We start from the raw sequence: 19,944 nt of genomic DNA, 5'->3' as shown, positions 1-19,944 counted from the left end.
ATGTCGACAAGGGCGTGTGCCCAGTCATAGCAGTGTGTGGGAAATTTTACATCTCCAATTACTGTACTCCTACCACACCCAGCATGTACAAGGTTTCAGCAATACAGAGTACCTTCCCAGAGTGCTCCCATAGTCAGTGGCGGATCTTAACAGAAAATGTGCATTATCTCGAAAACGGTTCATTTGCGGCCCAATGTTCACTGGGACTTTTTTTACTTATTTTAGTTTGTACTTTTCACCTTTAAATTATTGACCATTTGTGTGCGTGCGTGTGAGTGAGTGAGTGATCATTTAATTTTCAGACTGGTGCAAAATCTTTTCTCAGTTGTCATCATCTGGACCTTCTGTGGATTTCTCCTTCTTGAAATACTCTCCCTTGAACTTTACACACTCTCACCACCATTGTATCTATGCATTAAATGCTTCTTGCAAGCCATTTTTTGAAAGATTGCAAAATGCTTCTATTGTGTTGGGTGCAAAACACCTGCCTTTCAGAGCTCTCTTCAGGCATGGAAAAAGTTTTGCAATAAATCACATGGGGCTAATTTCAGTTTATGAATAAGGGAGATGTGACAGAACCTTAGCACATATGGCAGTGGTCACTGGCTGCACAGTATTAGCCATATGGGGCCTGCCATTGTCTTGATGGAGAAACCACTTCACACCGAAAAGTTCTTGATGTTTCTCATGAATGGCTTGGCATAGTTTGACTTTGAGAACCTTAGAGTATGCTTCCTTATTTATAGTTGTTCCACGAGGCACAAAATGTGTAACAAGAATTCCTTTTATGTCAAAAAACACAAGAACCATTTGTTTGTCAGCCGAATAAGAATCTCTAAATTTCTTAGGTCTTGGTGAATCAGAATGCTTCCACTTCTCGAGTGTTCTCAGGAGTTGTTGAGGAGGAAGGCTGACCAGGTCTTGGGACATTTTCAACAGACTCACGGTCTTCAAGGATTCACTTGTGCCATTTAAATATGGCCTTCCTACCAAGATACTCAATACCACATGCTTCATTCATCTCTTTAACTGTTTCCGATGCATTTAATCCCTATCTGACACAATAACAAATCACATATCGCTGTTCAATATGCATGTCCGACAAGATACTTGCTTCAAAATGATCGTCAGTGACACATGGCTAAAAAAACTCTATTCACCCAACACCAGCTTGACAAGTACTGGCTTGCACATACAGAGTGTGCTCAGTAGCAATCAGGGAGAGTGCCTCCAGTGGCAGTTATGGAAAGTTCTTGCGGTAAACATAAAATCTTGCATCATGCTGTGAATTAAATGATCACCTGTATGTGTGTATAGAAGAAATATAAATTAGAGAGAGAGGGAGGGAAAAAAAAAAGATGGAATAGCGAAGAAACAGATAAATAACAAGGACAAAAGAAGAGAATGAAGATACATGGTAGGAAAATGAGTCTAAATTTAAAAATATTAGTTATGGTACAAATAAAGCCAAATTAATATGCCAATAAATGGTAAATTTATACCTGCACCCACTTGATAATGCCGAGGCAAAAAACAATGTGAAATATCACCAAAGAAACATAATAAACCCACCACCAAAGAAAATAGATATGAGACGAAAAACAAGGAACAAATAAAAACAACCGTTGTATCCATTCTCATCAGAGGGCTACTAGATACAACAGCTGTAAACATTACTGCCATTACTGCATTTTTAATGCATTGCAAATTACTGCAACAGACAGACAGACATTAACTAAAATCCACCCACTTAAGCAATAAAATGACATCACGGAGGCCCTAATGCAGCAACAGAATAACAGAAAAGATTAAAATTCAACACTAGACCAGATAAGCACAAGAATGAAGTTGCTAATTAGAAATAAAAACCAATTATAGAGGGCAGTATGAGTAGGGCAATGTAAAGTTACTAGTACACACTACCAGCAAAAAAAAAAAAAAAAGGAAAGCAAACACAAAAGAATATCACAAATGTAAGTAGCTGCTTAAAGCAATATTCAACAACACGATGTGTAACCTGTAAAAGTTAATAATATTAAAAATTAGACATAAAAAGAAATAAAAGAGCAGATAACCACAAATGTAAATGGCTGCATAAAGCACATTCTATTTCCATTTTTTTTTTTTTTTTTGCCAGTAGTGTGTGCCAGTTGTTTTGATTTTCGCCACTTGTACTGCTCTCTATAATTGGTTTTTATTTCTGGTTAGCAACTTCATTCTTTTATTCTTGTGTTAGTTTGGTCTAGCAATAAAGTAATATTCACAGCCATTGTATCCAGTGACCTTCTGATGAGAATGGATATAACGGTTGTTTTTATTTGTTCCTTATTGTTCGTCTCATATTTATTTTCTTTGGTGGCGGGTTTATTCTGTTTCTTTGGTGGTGGGTTTATTCTGTTTCTTTGGTGAAATTTCACATTGGTTTTAGCCTTGGCGTTATCAAGTGGGCGGCAGTCTAAATTTACCATTTATTGCTGTATTAATTTGGCTTTATTTATCCGCATCTAATGTTTTGAAATTTGTATACATATTTTCCCAGCACATATCTTCATCCTCTTCTTTTGTCATCGTTATTTATGTGTTTCTTTGCTCTTCCTCCTTTTTTTTTTTTCTCTAATTTATATTTTTTATATAGTCTTCACAGCATGTTGCCTTATGCATCTACTTACAATTTCTGGTTATCGGTTCTTTTTATTTCTTTTTTTTTTGCCTAATTTTTAATTTTTATTGTTATTAACTTACACACACAGGAACTCCCTGACTTCGTAAGCATTGCGTTCCGTGGAACACTATGTAAGTCGGATTTTCCGTAAGTTGGAATTTCCCCCATGTGCAGCACTCGCAACTGTACTCGCTGAATTGATTGAATCAAAAAAGAAATGTTCAATGAACATGTAAATAGAACTATTTATTGTATTTATTCAATTTTTTATCTCATGTGCAGGCAAAATTACAAATGCGTGCAATTTAAAAAATTATAAAATTACAAAAAAAGAGTGGAGACAGGTATAATGTCAGTAAGTTATACCTCTCAAGCATCGTTGCCAGAATCGACGTCTTCAGCTGATAAGTACGGCGCTGTGGAGGTTGAGGACTGTGGAGATTTAGAAGAGGTCGGTCGCTCAACCTTATGAAAGAACATATTAATAGATGACTGGATGGTGGCTTTTTCTTTTCATCGTGGATTTCATTCTAGCAGGCAGGCAGGCAGGCATATCATTCACCCGCCTGTTAACTTTTGAGAATCGTTTGCTGTCAGGATTTATCTTCTCAAACCTCGCCATTGCTGATGCAATTTCATGAAATGCCATTGCTATCTCTCTGGTGATGAAGCGTCTCGGCTCCTCATTTGGTTCATCTTGAGCTTTGTCAGCATTTACTTCTTTCACTATCGCTGCAGGTCAATAAGTTCTTCGTAAGATAATTCCTTCTCTTCCTCTATTAACTTCTCCACATCTTTGGCATTAACCTCCAACTGAAGTAGCTCTGCAACCTTTACAATCTTATCTGTAACCTCTTCATATGATTCGTCTTTTTCAAACCCTCCGAAGCCTTTTACGTGCCGTGGGCATATTTTCTTCCATGTGCCATTTAAACAACTTTTAGTAATTTCCACTCACGCCTTATTAATGTTTAAGATGGCGTGGTAAATATTGTAAGATTTCCAAAAGTCTCAGTGTAAAATTTTTCTTGCCATCTACTTCAGACAATGCCTGAGCAAATGTTGTGCATAAATAGTATGCTTTTAAATTCGAAATAACACCCTGATCCATATGTTCGATGAGTGAATTCGTGTTTGGTGGTAGAAATATGACTCTCACATTTGAATTGAAATCATCTAGATGCGTAGAATGTCCAGGAGCATTATCTAATAGAAGCAAAATCTTGAAAGGAACGTCGTTGTCTTTACAATATTTTTCAACCTTGGGAGTCGAGCAACATTTAAATCAATCCATGGATAACAATATCTCAAAGAGAGATATTGTTATCCATGCTCTCTGGTTTGATTGGAATTGCATGGGTAGGGTGGCTTTATTGATGCCCTTAAATGTACGATTATTTCCAGAATGGTACAGAAACAGTGATTTTAATCTGTAATCTTCCGCTGCATTAGCCCCAAGCAAAAGCGTTGCCCTACCTTTTGACACTTTGAAACCTGGCATTGTATTTTCTTCTTTAGCAATGTATGTTTGATCTGACATTTTTTTCCGATATAGAGCAGTCTCATCAACATTAAAATTTTACTGCATTGAATAGCTTCTGTCATCAACAATTTTTTCCAACACATCACAAAATTTCTCTGCAGCTGCAGAATCGGCACTGGTGACTTCATTGCATACTTTAACGTGAAAACCAGCACGATGCTTGAACCTATTAAACCATCCTTTGCTGGCCTCAAACCTGGGTTGGGGTTCGCCATACTTATCCTTAATATCTTTATAAATACTTGTTGCTTTTGCTTGAATGGTCATTAGACTCAGGGGCACTCGCTTCTGAATCTGATTTTCCATCCATATTATTAACAGCTGTTCCATCTTCGATATAGCACCTGAACGCTGTTTTGTGATCACTGTTGATCTTAAGTGCATTGTTCCTTTGACATGTTCTTTTATACGTGCACTATCCTTTAAAAATAGTAATCACTTTTGAAGTAGCAAGACAAACTTTATCTTGCTACTTCAACTTTGTCTTGTTACTAAGAATTAAGAAGCAGGACAAAGTTTGCCCTGCTTCTTAATTCTTAATCATTTTCATCTTCATTTTTAAATCAATTTTGTTTCGTTTCCTGACACTACCATGACTTGCACTTTCTGTTGGTCTCTTTCACTTCATCATTGTAATACGTAAATAGGAATGAAGAGAAGTTTCTGAAAATTTGTTTTTCATATGATTGAATATTTCACTGAAGGGGAATATATTTCACCCTAACAGCATAAAAACCCACACAATTGCAGTTATCGGTATTATCGCAAATGCAAAAGATCGAGTTTACTACCCGTTTATAATGAGATGCACTAACGGAAAAGCCCAATAAACCGGAAAGTGCAAATTGTTTTTGTTTTATGGTACCGGTAGTGACCTCCAGAAATGTGTTTTAGAAAAATATCACAAAGGCATTCAAAATTGATTTTTATAATGGAACATATGATAGCGATGAAGGGGTAGTGCAATTTCCATTATAAAATTGACCTTTTAGAGAAATAAATAACTTAGTTATACAGCAAAAATTTTAACTTCCGAGGTCTTGGAACGAATTACCAAAAAAACGATGTGTTATTGGGTTCAGTTCACATTACGATATTTTCATGATACCTCCATTTATTCCTACGGGATGCAAAATACATTTCAATGTCTATGATTTTTTTTTAGTTTGCACTGGCTGGCAAAAACTTGTGTCAAGTTGAATTTCCATAAGTCGAGTATGACGTAAGTCGGGGAGTTCCTGTATATATATATATACAATGCTTTTTGTGTAAAAGAATAGGTGCCGATACTCATTCTTTGCTATCAAAAAATATGAAAATTTAAAGGACTTGAAAAGTACAGTACTCTAAAACATTATTTCCTAATATTGTTGCCAGGTGGGAAGGAGCAGCAGTGCGTAGCACACGTTTCTTGATTAGACCGGGGTTCGAGCCCGTCACCACCAAATACAGAGGATGCAGAAAGGTCAGGAAATGACCATCGCATATCCTGGAGCAATATGGCCTTAGTTGCTAATGCCCCTAAAAAAAAAAAAAAAAAAAAAAAAAACAAATATAACAAACCTAATATTGTTACTTTAGTAGTAATGTTTTTGGAATAAGAACAACAAATTAAGTTTATTAAGCATAAATTTGTTATTCAAGTATACTAGGGGGCTTCACCCTCTGCTCGCTTCTTTTGATAAAATAAAATACTTAACAGAAGCTTTCGACACTGTGTGCCTCTTCCTTAGCTATGAATACATAAATATGTTACATATGGAAATCAAGAAGGATACCGTGTGGTCAAGTTGAATAAACAAAGTGCATGCACGAGGTTTATCTAGCATGAACACGCTTAAGCAGAAGCTTGTTTTAGCACAGTAAAACAAGCTTCCGCTACGTATTTTAGTATTTGTTGCATATTACCGCATATCCCGCATCCCTCTTCTCCCAGGGGTGAATAAATATCACTTGGAGGAAAATTATTTTAATGTATAGAAAGATAAAAATAAGTAATAAGTAAAAGGGTAATAAGCAAAAATTAGTAAAAATAATTTCATAATAACGTTTTTGTAGAATATTCCAAATTTTTATTAAGTTCTCATCCGACACTCTATGCTGACTTCTTTTCCTCTTTATGTATCTGTTGCTGAATGATGTTTCCGAAGCAGCCACAAATCGACATATTTTGCTGGATCAAAGTGGGTCAGCGGTGGGCCTACAATTTTAAATAACAGTAGTGAAGAAACAGTTTTTGTCATCAATGAACCTCTGGTTGGGCTGGCGATCAGATTCATTTGTGAAAATCCTCTTTCACTTTCACTCGACGAAATTGATATCGTACTCAGTGCATCCATCAAATGCTTCAATTCTTCTGAAACCATCTTTTCAATTAGGTATTCCCGAAATCCACGAATTGTATCTCTTTCATTTACCTGTAACCTAATTGACTATTTTGAAAGAGAGAGCCGGAATTCTAGAAGCCAATTCCAAAGAACAGTGCCCATGGAAGCATTTGTAGAAAAGGCATGCAGCAGAAACAGGACGTCTATGAGAAAGCGAGTGGCGAGACTCTGTTAGAGAGGAGTCATTAATTAACCCAACTGCACTGCCCTCTTCTGAATGGAATCTAGAAGCCTGAGAGAGGTTTTGGGGCCACCACCCCAGATGTGGGAAAAATATTCCATGGTATGGCAGATTTGTGATTTGTACAGAGTGAACAGCTGTTTGGAAGAAAAGTAACACCGAGAGCGAAAGAAGAAACCAAGTTTTTTAGATGCAGAAGAAGCAATATTTGTAATTTGTTTGCGCCAAGAGAGATTAGAAGTCAGGGTATCCCCAAAAGAGATATCAACTTGCCTAGATCGGAGTGTCAACAAAGATAAACATAGGAGCAGAAGAATCCTTTTTTGCGAGATATAAGACAAGACTGAGTTTCAGAAGGATAGAAATCAACTAAGTTGTCTTTGCCCCACTGGATAATTACCTGAAGATCGGCATATAAGTAATTGGTAGCAGATATTTGAAAAGTTGAAGCTGATTGAGCAGGGCAAGGTTTCTCAAAATGGAAAGTGGAATGCAACGTGCTGTAATCGGTAAAAACATGGATAGGATTTCCCAGTCAATGGAAGAAGGTCATTAATATACAAGAGGAAAAGAGTGGGGGAAAGAACTGAACCTTGGGGGATACCAGCATTAGTGGAAAAGTTGGAAGACAGAGAGCCATCTACCATCACCCTCAGTGAACGATCAGAGAGAAAACTGGATAACCAATTACAAAAAACAGTTGGCAAACCATAAGAGGAAGCTTGTTAAGAGACCGCTATGCTAAATACTATCGAAAGCCTTTGAGATGTCAAGAGCAACTGCTTGTGTTTCCCCCAAACTTTTCCATTGAATTTGTCCATAAATGGGTAGCATAAGCCAGAATATCACTAGTGGATCGACAGTGACGGAATCTGTACTGGCAGTCATTGATCAGACGGAAAGTTTCTAGGTAGTTTAAGAGTTGGTGGTTAATTGATTTCTCCATTACTTTAGAAAGAGTAGAAGTAATTGAAATGGGATGATAATTTGATGGGAGGGATTTGTTGCCCTTTTTAGGAACTGGCTGCATATGAGTAAATTTCCAAGCAGAAGGGAAAATGCCTTTTGGCATAATGGTCTCCTAAACAATGGCTTAGAACAGGAGTAAGTTCAGTGTGAAAAAATGGCTTAGAACAGGTTTTGAGAACAAGTGGAGAAATACCATCAGGACCTGGAGGTTCCTTAGCATCAAGATTCGTCAAAATCGTTCTAACGTCCTTTTGACGGAAAACCACAGAAGGCATTGAATGGAGCGTGTTAGGAATGGTGGGAGGTGTTTTAGCAGGATCATTGATACAGGAGTTGGAAGAAAAATGGGATGCTAGCAGGTCAGCTTTATTCTTGGCTGAAGTGACAACAGAACCATCTGGTTTTGACAGAGGTGGGAGCAGAGAGTCAAAAGTTGCGGCCAATAGCTTTGGCAAGAGACCAGAATGCTCAGCTACCATTAGGGCAAGAAGCAAGCTTTCTACTCTTAGCCTGTTCAAAATCTAGTTTGGACTGATTAATAACTGCTTTACAATTGTTGTGAGCTTTGGTGTAGGCAGAAAATGAATCTGAAGATTTGGAAACAAGCCAATTATGATATGCAACTTTCTTCTCTTGAACAGCCTTAGCACATTTATTGGAAAACTAAGGTTTAGATAAAGGATGAGATTTTAAAGTTGAGTGTGGAATAAAGGATTCCATTCCTACAAGAATAATTTCACTGACACGATCTAAGCAAATGTTGACATCAGAAGTTTTGAAACAGTAATCCGACCAAGGAAAAGAAGAAAACAAATCTTGCAGGTCATTCCATTTTGCATTCTGGTAATGCCAAACAATACAAGGTTGGGAATAGCCATGAGATAAAGGCTCCATTGGAGAAGAGACAATCACCAAGTTGTGATCTGAGGTGCCTAAAGGACCACTCACTTCAACTGTGTACTTGAAGGGTTGTTTGCGAGAAAAAGATCAAGCGTGTTGTCTGCATGGTTAGGATTGTTCGGTATTCTTGTAGGTAAATGAACAATCTGTGCAAGGTCATTAGTAATTGCAAAAGCCTCAGCATCTCGACCAGCTTGGTCAGCGTGACTAGAAAACGGAAGCTACCTGGAGTTGTGAACATTAAAATCACCAAGGAAAATTACCTCACTGTTAGGAAAGTTGGACTGGAGAAAGTCAAGTTGCAAAGAGAGGAAGTCAAAGAGCTCCAAGTGATTAGTAGAGTTTGGAGAACGGTAGAGACAACAGATGAATTTGACACAATGAGGTATAGAGATTTGAAGCCAGAGAAGATCGAAAAGAGGAGATTCCAGATTACCAAGTCTCTGACAGGGAATATCAGAAGTACCACCTTTGAGGTGAAAGGAATCATACAGCGAATAATTTTGGCAACTGAGATGAGTAGTAGTTAAATCAACCGATAACTGAGATTCTGTAAGAAAAAAGTACATGGGGTTTGGCAGACTGCAAGTGGAAATGGACATCATTGAGATTAGAATTGAGACCACGTATATTTGTGAAATGAATTAGGAAGTGTTTGTGAGGTTTAGATCTTTTCGCAGATAAGCTTTCTCTATTAGTTTGACAATTCATGGTGTATTCTATAGTAAGAAAAAGTGAGTGGGACATGCTGTATGAAGTAATGAAATTTTTGGATATGCGTACACGTAGTAAGATATGGCATACTCGGTCTCCCTCCAGTCACTATCTGGCAGAGTAGAGTTAGCAAGATTATACCCTAGCTGGTCAGGAAGCCTCCCAGAGAGTTACCAATAGGTTCGGTCCGGTGTACAACTAGCAGCCGCCCTGCAAACACCATTTTAGAGCTGTACCCTCGAAATATAAGGAAGATTGGATCTCGCCACGATGTTCACTATAACCTCAAAAGTCATCAATCATACTGCATGATGGAAGAGATGTGGAACGTAGCTCTGGAGACTAAACATGGGTTCCACCACTTCAATCCTCCATTAAGCAAAGTGGTAATATTGCACCGGTTGATGAGAGTCATCTACCACCTAGTGCTACCTGGTAACACAGAGGGTTGGAATTCTTCCATGTGATGTGGGCACCGCACCATGACCCCTGCTTACGTTGGTTCACACCTGGGTGGTCACCCACCGTGTGTTTGTGCATGGAGGTTATACCCAGTATTACTAACAGTCCCACCATTGTGAAGGTGCAAGCAGAGGATTTGGCTGACAGAGACCGTCTGGACTTTGCTGAAATTGGGTCCATTGACTTGAGTGTCACCCAAATATCAGTTCCATCAGCGTTTTAGACTCCCAGGTAGCAAGTACAGCTTGTCTGGCATATCTGAGAGAATGTCTGTGACAACCTCAAGGACCAAAGTGACAATTAGTCAACAATTAATTCTAAGCGACAATTAGGATTGATTTATTGTTTACTTGTGGAAGTTTATTTTTGATCCACAGTGCTTTTGTCAGTGACATGGGCTATGAGAGTTAAATAAAAATAGTTCCTTCCCTTCTGCTTCTGACTTTCATTATCTCTCTCTCTCAGGGTAATTAAGAAATTTTTTTTTTTTTTTTTTTCAGGTGCAGCATTAAGCCTCAGGCTTCCTTGCATTATATGGCTATTAATAATAATATTTTATTATTTAGTTCTTTGCAGTTATTCAACCCATCATAAATCATGTCAAGTGATAAAAAATAAATAGTGTCGATAGTATCTGAATGAATGTCTAACTTATGGTTTTATTATGAGCCCATTTGTCTGAAGATAGCCTATGCATCTCAGGGAAATCGTTGCAAAACTAGTAGTGCTCATACAGTTGTAATTTCAACAGTGATGCATCAAAATCCTTCCAGTATTTGAAAAGCATTCCATTGAGCAATGATTCAATTTGAAGATGACTCGATGAGATGTCAGTTAACATTTAAGAGCAGCTAATTGACAAACTAAAAACGAGAACAATTTCTATTCGGATTGATGAACCCACAGTTACTGACAATAAGGCACTTCTGATGGCATACATTTGTTATTTTGATGATTATTGTAAATTGCAAGAAGAGATGCTTGTGAAATCTATAGAAATTGACTGTATTGGAGCATCCATTTTTGCTGCTGTAAAAACATGGTTTGATATAAAACAAGTACCATTGGAAAATTTGGTATCCTGTTCCACTGATGGTGCTACCTCCATGGTTGCAAGACAAAAGTTTTATAGCCCACTTAAAGGAAGTATGTCCTGCAGTTCTTGCAATAAACTGCATTGTGCACTGGCATCATCTGGTTGCAAAAAATATTAGTCCAGTTCTTTATCAATCTCACAGCGTAGTTATTAAACCATCAATAAAATAGTCACATAGCAAATATGATTGCCTTTTCTGAAAATTTTGTGTTGATAATGAAGAACAGTATGTGAGGCTTCTTTTACATACAGAAGTTAGATGGCTTTATAAAAGAAACTGTCTAACAAGATTTGTAAACCTTTTTGATACGATAATTAGTTTTTTAGAAAGCAAAGGAGACACAGATTTAGCAACAGAGATCAGCAAACACAAAAACAACTTATGCTATATGGCTTGGAGTTTTCTAAAACTTAAAAATGAAGTATCACTTCAACTTCAAGTGAAATTAATTATGGTGATAGACTGCAAACGCGTATTAAAAGCCTTCACTGAAAAACTGGAAATATTTGAAAGCAATTTAATGAGAAAACAATTTCACCATATTCAAGAGTTAGCTGAAGTCATTGAATCTCTCACTGAGAATGATCTTAAGAATTATTAAGATCATTTGTATTCTTTAAAAGGTGAAATAAAAAAAGATGCTCAGATTTATTTTCTTTTGAAGTGAAGCCATCGTTAGATTCAATTGGATGTGACTTTGGGTCTGCTAGTGAAGAAATTCAAGAATCATTGAATTAAAATGTAACAAAGAATGCAAATATAAATTTGAAAAAGATGAAATGCTTGAGTTGTGGGGATAAAAAACAACTAAACTTCTTTATCCAACAATGTGATTTGAAATGGCCAAAGCACTTTTTTGTTTTCCTTATGTGGTTGAAAGTGGTTTTAGTTCAGTCAATAAAATATTAACAAAGGAAAGAAACAGAATTCATATATGATCAAGAGCAGACATTAGAATTAAACTTACTAACATCATATGGAAAATTGAACTTTTAGTTAAGAAGCATCAGACTCAGGGATCCCATTGAATAAAAGGAGTAAGTATAAAGTATTTCTTGTTTAAAATTTCATCGGGGCGATTAGGAAAAAAAAAACTGTCTAAAAAAGCCCTTTTGGAGCCATAATTAAAAAAAAAAATTGAGAAACACTGCTGTAAGATAAAGCAAAATGATTCAAGAAAATAAGCTTATGTAGCATCAGTCAAAGAAACCCCTTCCGACCTCACTCTATCCCTTCACATAGTTTGGTAGTTCTTTCTTGAATTTATTCAAATTACGATATGTTTGTCCCAATGATCAGCCACCCACTGACTGAGGGCCAACTTCTGCACATCTTTTTTTCAACTATCCTTCCTCAGTTGGAATTTATGCCCTCATGTGTAGTCTGAGCATATTGGTTTATTGACTTCACCAGGGTCAACCAGGAAGAATTTTTAATAATACTAGATATGGTCCTTGATAAATCCTTATGGGTTTAATAAATTCAATCATAAGTTCATCTCCAGTCATACGAATAAAGTACAGGCTGAATTGTAAGAATGCATCTATAGATATGGGTACCCATTATAACTACCACATTGCTAAAATTTGTATTGGAAGAAATTTGCAAGATTTGGTAAATTGCCTAAGTGATAAAAATTTAATTAAATTTCATTAATTTCCAAAATGTGTCAATTTCAGTGCCTGTGTTGAAATATAATTCTCAGCCTTTTAAGTTGTGCAGCACAAATGCAGCCCAGCATTAGGTTAAGCCTCTATAACAGACATAAAAATTCAATTGCCCATTAAAATATGTACTATACAGGGCACCCGTAAGATCTCTATTTTATTTTAAACTTAGCAAATTGGGAAATATTCAGTGATAACGCAACAGAAAGTATACATTGTTCTTTTACCTAGCAACCTATGGGTTTGTGACAGAATAATAGGACAATACACTAATAATTTGGTACTGAAGCTATTTTTATATATACATTTGATTGAATGTTGGCATAAAAATTATTTATAACCAAAATCTCTTTATTTTCATACAAACTATATACCCTATCTACAAAATTATTTTGAATGCATCATACACTTCATATATATATCTTACATTTTTATTATTTTTTTTATTGTCAGCACCAGCAGAAAAGTCAAAGACTCTTAATATTAGGAATATTGCTTCCACTCCTATTATCAGGAGAACAGCATCATTAGATGCAATATACTTGACTGGTCAGTGGCATCAGGATGCCTTATGCTTTAGTTATTGTGGACGTTTAATGATGGACAGGGCTACACAGGTATGTTTTAAAATTTAATTTGCGCTTTTTCTGTAAAAAATGGTTGCCACAAAACACATTTTTAATATATGTTTGCACAAATCTAAATGTTTCAAAACAGTGAATTAAATCTGATGAAAATGAAGTAATTTTGTTTAGTGTAAGTAATTAAAGCCAATCCATTGTTTACAGATTAATGTGGGATGGGGAAGTGTACAGAAATTTAAAATAATCTTCAATGTTAGATTAAATTTTTAATCATCTCACTTATGCTTTATTATGGCCATTTCTTGCAGTAGAAGCATGAAACTTTGCTACTAGAGCAGTATTTTCCTTCAGTTTTTTTTAGAGGAGGTTATCTCTGGTCCTACTAATATTTTTGAAAGTTATTATTTTAGAAAAGGGATTAAAAGTATGGAAAGTGACACATCTGTGTAGGCAGTTTTAGATCTTTGTTAAGTAGATTTTTTTATGTTTAAAATTTATTGAATTTTGATATCCTTTTGTTTCAGATTTGTATATGAAGTGTTTATATGCGTTTCTTTGATTAAGTAGATGAAACTTATTCTTACTTGGACAAAAGATTCAAGTAACAGTGATAGTTGAAGCAGAAGAGAATTTTGCTGCCATTGTGCTCATTGTGCTTAACCCTCGCCCCTCCACCACAGACTAGAGAACAAATCTCTCTCCTGGTCCACCTCAACGTGGGCACCTGTATTTGGTGAGGGGACCCCCAGTGATGCTGCTGGTCTTCCAGATTAGCATCACTGGGATCCAATGCCCACAGCCTAGGTTCTAGGCTAATGTCAATGGAATCCAGCATGTTTGCAGTGCGCTGCGACCCTTGGAAACTCGGAAAGGAGGATTCTGGTGGTTGAGGGGCCCAGCTTCAACACACACACCACTTTGGCCCCTGCTTCGACAAGACTGGTGGTCCTGGATGGCTCGGCCGAGATCAATCTGCTAGTAGGTTCGCTGGCCCCGGGTGACAAGCGAATTCGAGGTCAAGCGATATTTTCTGCGATCCATTGAGTGATCTTCAAAAGCGAATAAAGTTATTTCTAAGTTCCCACTTTTCTCTTAGCAATCTTATTTTTCAGTCCATTCTATACTTAAAGTCACAAGTTAGAACACAGAAAGGAAACCCACCTTTCTTTATTTATCCATATATTTCTAGTTACTAAACAACTAACACTTAAACTGCTTGGCTTCCTAGCAGCACTGCTCCTGTCTCCCCGTGGCGGGGCCGGAAACAGTGGCAGATAAGTCCTATTGCCAAGGGAGAAAAGGAGCAAACATGGCAAATACAGACCATGTTAATGCAAAAATGACAACCCAAAGAGACAGAAGACTGACTGGATGGAGCACCCCTGCCCATCTTTCTTAATTTTCCATTCGTTAAGTAGTCAGCCTATGAGTAAATTGTCTCCTTTTGTCATTCAAAAACATCTGGAGGGTATTGCAAGATCTCCCAAGACAGTGAAGAGACTGCAATCAGGAGAACTTTTAATAGAAACCACGAATCAAAGACATTCTGGAAAGCTTCTACAACTAACAAGCTTTGCTGGAATTCCTGTAAAAATATCTCCTCATGCAACCCTAAATTCATCAAAGGGTGTCATATCGAGTTGGGATTTATTAAATGTCACCGAGGAAGAAATAACCCAAGAACTGCAGGGACAGAACGTAATTGAAGTGAAAAGAATAATGATTAAAAAAGATAATCAACTGACACCTACCAGAAATATTATACTTACCTTCAATATGCCAAACTTGCCCTCCTCTGTAAAAGCAGGTTATTTATTTTGTCGCATTCACCCATACATTCCCAACCCTTTAAGATACTATAAATGCCAAAAAGTATGGGCATTCTCAAACTGAATGTAGAGGAATTCCTGTCTGCCCCAATTGTGGGTCCTCAGACCATATACAAAATGATTGTACAGCTACAAAAATGACATGCCCAAATTGCAAAGGCAACAATCCTGCATATTCCAAGAAGTGAAAAGTGGAAAACCGAGAAAAAAAATAGTAAAATACAAGGTTGAAAACAAAGTCAGTTACCAAGAAGCAAAAAAAACTAGTTGCACCAACTATAAACCAGAATATTACCTATGCAAATGCTGTAAAAAAATATCAAGCAGTCTTTGTTCAAACTGATGTCACAGTCCCTACTAATAAATCAATTTCTGATTGGGCTAGAAATGTCCTCTCTCAGATTCAACCAATTGTACGCAAGCAACAATCCAAGACCACAGACCAAGCAAATAATACACCTCTAACAATACCAGCGGTATCTCCTCCACCAGTGATTGTTACCACATCTTGTATTACAAACTCAAATGCTATGAAAAATATTCAGGACACAACCATGGACACAGATGGCAGATCTATATAGGAAGATCCTATTTTAGAAATCCATGCTGAAGAAGAAGAAGAAATGGACACTGGTTGGCCAGTTTTCCAAAAAAAAAAGACAAACAGAAATTGGAACTCCATAAAATCAGTCACCTTCAAAAAGCAGTCAGAATCATCTCCCTCAACTAAACACAGATAATGCCTTGTATTTTACAATGGAACAGCAGAGGCTTTCATTGTAATACAGACAATATCCAAGATCTAATTTATCGTTTTTCTCCAGTTGCCCTTTGTCTTCAGGAAACTTACTTAACATCACAAATTTCTCCTTCGATAAAGAACTATTGCCTTTATCGAAGGGATCGTAATACAACAAATGCTTCCCGTTTTGGTGTAGCAATCCTGATAAATTCAAAGATCCCAACTAAACATGTTCCACTTCAAACTGAAATAGAAGCTGTTGCTGTGCGTATAACTCTCCATATTGCAATAACACTAGTATCAATCTACTTACAGCCAAACCATACTTACTGTTTAAAAGATCTTGAAGACCTCCTTATACAGGTACCTCCACCTCTCTGCATGTTAGGGGATTTCAGTGGGCATCACCCCTTTGGGGGGGGGGGGGATCCTAAATTAGATAGACAAGGTCAACTCATTGAGAGCTTTTTAGAGGCACAAAACCTCACCATACTCAATACTGGCACACATACTTACGTTCAGCTCCCAACTAGACCTCCAGAAGTTCACATCATTGATGAGTGTCAGTTCGATACTTTGCTAGCATCTTGGGCATCTCATCTGAACCTGTACTGTATAATAACAGAAATTCTTGCAATGAAAAAAGTGCCAGCACAAGGGGTCCCAAAGTTTTTGGGACCCCTTGTGCTGGCACTCTTGTGCATCAAAAATGCACAAGAGTTATGTCTAGTGAACATTTGCATCATTTTCAAGCAGATCCAGCAAATTTCCTTAAAAGACTGTGGAAAAGATATAGATCTATCACTTTCAACCAGAGACAAAGGAGAGCAGTCCAAACATTGTAAAAACACTTCTTCTCCCCATTAAAAGCCAATTCGATTCTTTTTTTGGGGTGTTGTTAGTGATTACAGGTGGTAGATGACTTTCATCAACTGGTGAAATACCACCACTTTGCTTATTGGAGGCTTGAAGTGAAACCCATGTTTAGTCTCTAGAGCAAAGTTTCCAGCACCCCCCCCTCCCCCCATACTTCTCCTTCAACCCATGCACGGTACTAGGTGCTATAGCTTTTGATGCCTTTCGTGTTTGGGGTTTTCATAAAAAAAAAAAAAAAAGAAAAAAGAATTACCTTCAGAAAGGACAGATTGTGCTCCCCCCCTGGCATACCTCACGATCCACATAATATGTCCCTATGACATATTTGCCTGAAAATATCAAAGACGAATGCTGAGGAAAATTCAGCAAATGAGTAGGGACATAGGTCCTTCACCAGGACAGTGCTCCTTCTCACAAATTGGTCACTACCATGACTGCATTGCATAAGTATGGCTTTGAAATCTTAAACAATCCCTTATATTCACCAGATCTAGCGGCACCTCCATGGGCAGGAGCAGCACACACTTCTTGATTAAGACCGGGATTCGAGCCCGTGACCACCAAATACGGAGGATGCGGAAAGGTCAGGGAATGGCTACTGCATATTCCTGGAGCAATGTGGCTTTAGTTGCTAATGCTCCTAAAAACCAAACAACAACAACAACGAGATCTAGCACCATTAGACTTTCACCTGTTTCCTAATCTGAAAAAATTCCTGGTTGGCATTTGTTGATTGCTGCAGTGGATGCATTCCTGGAAGCCCAAGAGGAAACTTTCTTTACAGCTGACATCAGTGTATTGCAGCATCAATTGCAAATGTATTGACTCCAAAGGTGACTATATTGAAAAGGAATGTGTTACCAGACTCCTCAAACAATCCCTTCATACTCGGGCCACAATTTTCAAATGCCTCTTGTGTTCTTAGAGGTTAAGGATTGAACTTGCTAATTGCAAAAACTTTTGATGCTAGGTTATCAGCTTTTACTGTTAATTAAAAATTGTTTATATTCTGCTATGGCCACAAGGGACCAGAAGAGTTTCTGGCTTTACTGTGGTTACTTTATTGCAGCTATGCCAGTGCAACTGTGGTTTTTTTTTTTTTTTCTTGTGGCATAGCATATGGTCTCAACTTTGCGTATACAATATTTGCAAACTCGTATCTTACCCAAGGATCACGGCCACATTTACACTGTTGACATTTTGGTTAATGGTTTGATTTGAACGACAACACAGTTTTCTGTCAATATTTAATGTTCTAGGATTGGCAACACCAGATAATTAAATCATATATTAATCAGCTTCAGATTGATGTTTGTCCAACTTTCAGGAAAAAGTATGTTGTTTTCTGTTATATGGACTGTCCTCAAAAGCAATTACCTATGGTACCAAATTTTGAAGATGTATGTATTTATTGAACTTCTAAAGGTTTATGTATTTTCCATGCTACATACACCTTCAAATTTTGAAGGTGTATGAAATATTGCAAAGTTTGAAATATTTGAATGAAAAATCTTCAAGGAGCCTGAAAACATTAAAAAAAAAAAAAAAAAAAAAAAAAAAAAAAAAAGAGTAGAATATGAGAGGGGGAGAAAAAGGTAACTGGAGATGGGAGATTGATTAGGGAAGAGTAACCTAGATTGTGGTAAGATTGTATGAAATTAGGTGGAAGGGGAGAGGGTAGTTTAAGATGTTAGTTCTTTATATTCTATTAGAAAATAGGAGAAATGATGCTGCAATAATAGGTATAATGTAAATTGAATATGATAAGATAAGTAAAATTTAGAGTTGTGATAGTCCGGTTATATATAATATATATACAGTAACCTCTTTAAAAATTTGGCATCCTCAGGAATTGAGAGGTGCTGGATTTTAGAAAGGCATATTCAGTGGTGGAGCAATTTTAGAGCATCACATTTCAATGAATATTAACAGTAACAACAGAACTTTTTTTATACCTGTAAATATTTATGACCAAAAGATAGTATTAATAGAAAAATGTAAATAACAATTTAATCTGTTATATGTTTGTTTGTTTGTTATTTGGTTTTTAGGAGCATTGGCAACTAAGGCCATATTGCTCCGGGGATAAGCGGTGGTCATTCCCTGACCTTTCCACATCCTCCGTATTTGGTGGGCATGGTCTTCCCACCTGGCGCTTCCGTAACCAGGTGGGAAGGAGCAGTAGTGTGTAGCACACACTTCTTGATTAGACCGGGGTTCGAGCCCGTCACCACCAAATATGGAGGATGCGGAAAGGTCAGGAAATGACCACCGCATATCCCGGAGCAATATGGCCTTAGTTGCTAATGCTCCTAAAAACCAAACAACAACAACAACGGTCTGTTATATGTGAAGAAATGACAATCAATGGATGTGCTCTAGAAAAAAAATACTTTTGCAATTGATAATAAGAAAAAATTAACTATTCTTCTTAAAGAATAAATTGCGGGATTGCCTTGTATTATAATGAGGCAGTCTTTATCAGTTTGGATGAGGTTTTGCTTTTAATTACATATTGTGGAGAAACTGAAATAATTTCTTGCATGAGATTACAAAGATGTTTTTTTTTGTTTGTTTGTTTCTGCAGCCATTATAACTATAGCAGAGACAAAATCAATAGGCAGTTAAATACTCATTACGCCTTCTTTTATTGTCTTAAAAAATAGGCAGCTCAAATGACTTGAGCTGTTTATGTTGTTTTCTATTTACTTCAGTAATGCATTTGATGAGCAGTGTGACTAGTTTTAATGCAAAAAGCTTTGGTTGCTGGGAATTAAATCTGTTGTCTGTGAGCATCAGTAAGTTGCTGTTTGTGAATTATCCATAGATTTAATGAAGTGTACATTTTTCCAGCTGTACCCACAATGGACATTTTCAACTTTTTTGCTCTCAGCTGTCCTGAAGTGACAACTTACTAGCTCACTCAAGAATAAATTTTAAGATCTTTGAAGGACAACCTTGTCCTTTCACATTTGTTTTTGCCACCAGCAGGATTTAAACTGTATTCATAATGCGGTGATCTTATTTCTCACAGCAGAACATTCTAATGAGTTCCCATGGTATTGCATACCCTACTTTCAAACAGATGACCAAAAGATTAATTGGCCATTTGTTTAAAAGATGGTACTGCTATATGGCCTTTCACGACTAAGTGATCTTTCGTTAGGTAGCAGGTGGTCTTTAGTGACAGTGTTTGTATAAAGCAGATAGCTTTAACTGTATTACAAATTTGAAAAACTCTTTCATACATTACATGTCAGCTCATATTGAGTAATTATTTTACAACTGTTTTGTCAGTATACTGCCACTCCAGACTACCTACTATCTGATG

At 37.0% G+C, this 19,944-nt stretch overlaps 1 protein-coding gene across 1 annotated transcript in view; it reads left to right on the top strand.

Moving 5' to 3' along the window:
* Positions 1 to 19,944, top strand: part of LOC150091185 (glucocorticoid-induced transcript 1 protein-like) — a 362,458-nt gene that overhangs the window by 142,221 nt on the left and 200,293 nt on the right. Inside the window, exon 3 of the mRNA XM_090382684.1 lies at positions 13,036 to 13,199. Coding sequence (XP_090238810.1) covers positions 13,036 to 13,199 — 164 coding nt within the window. The remainder of the gene's footprint in view (positions 1 to 13,035; positions 13,200 to 19,944) is intronic.

Source organism: Mastigoproctus giganteus, chromosome 1 (assembly GCF_048544385.1).
Source record: "Mastigoproctus giganteus isolate SK-2022 chromosome 1, ASM4854438v1, whole genome shotgun sequence".
Classification (NCBI taxonomy): domain Eukaryota; kingdom Metazoa; phylum Arthropoda; class Arachnida; order Uropygi; family Thelyphonidae; genus Mastigoproctus; species Mastigoproctus giganteus.
This window is presented reverse-complemented; position numbering and strand designations above follow the sequence as displayed.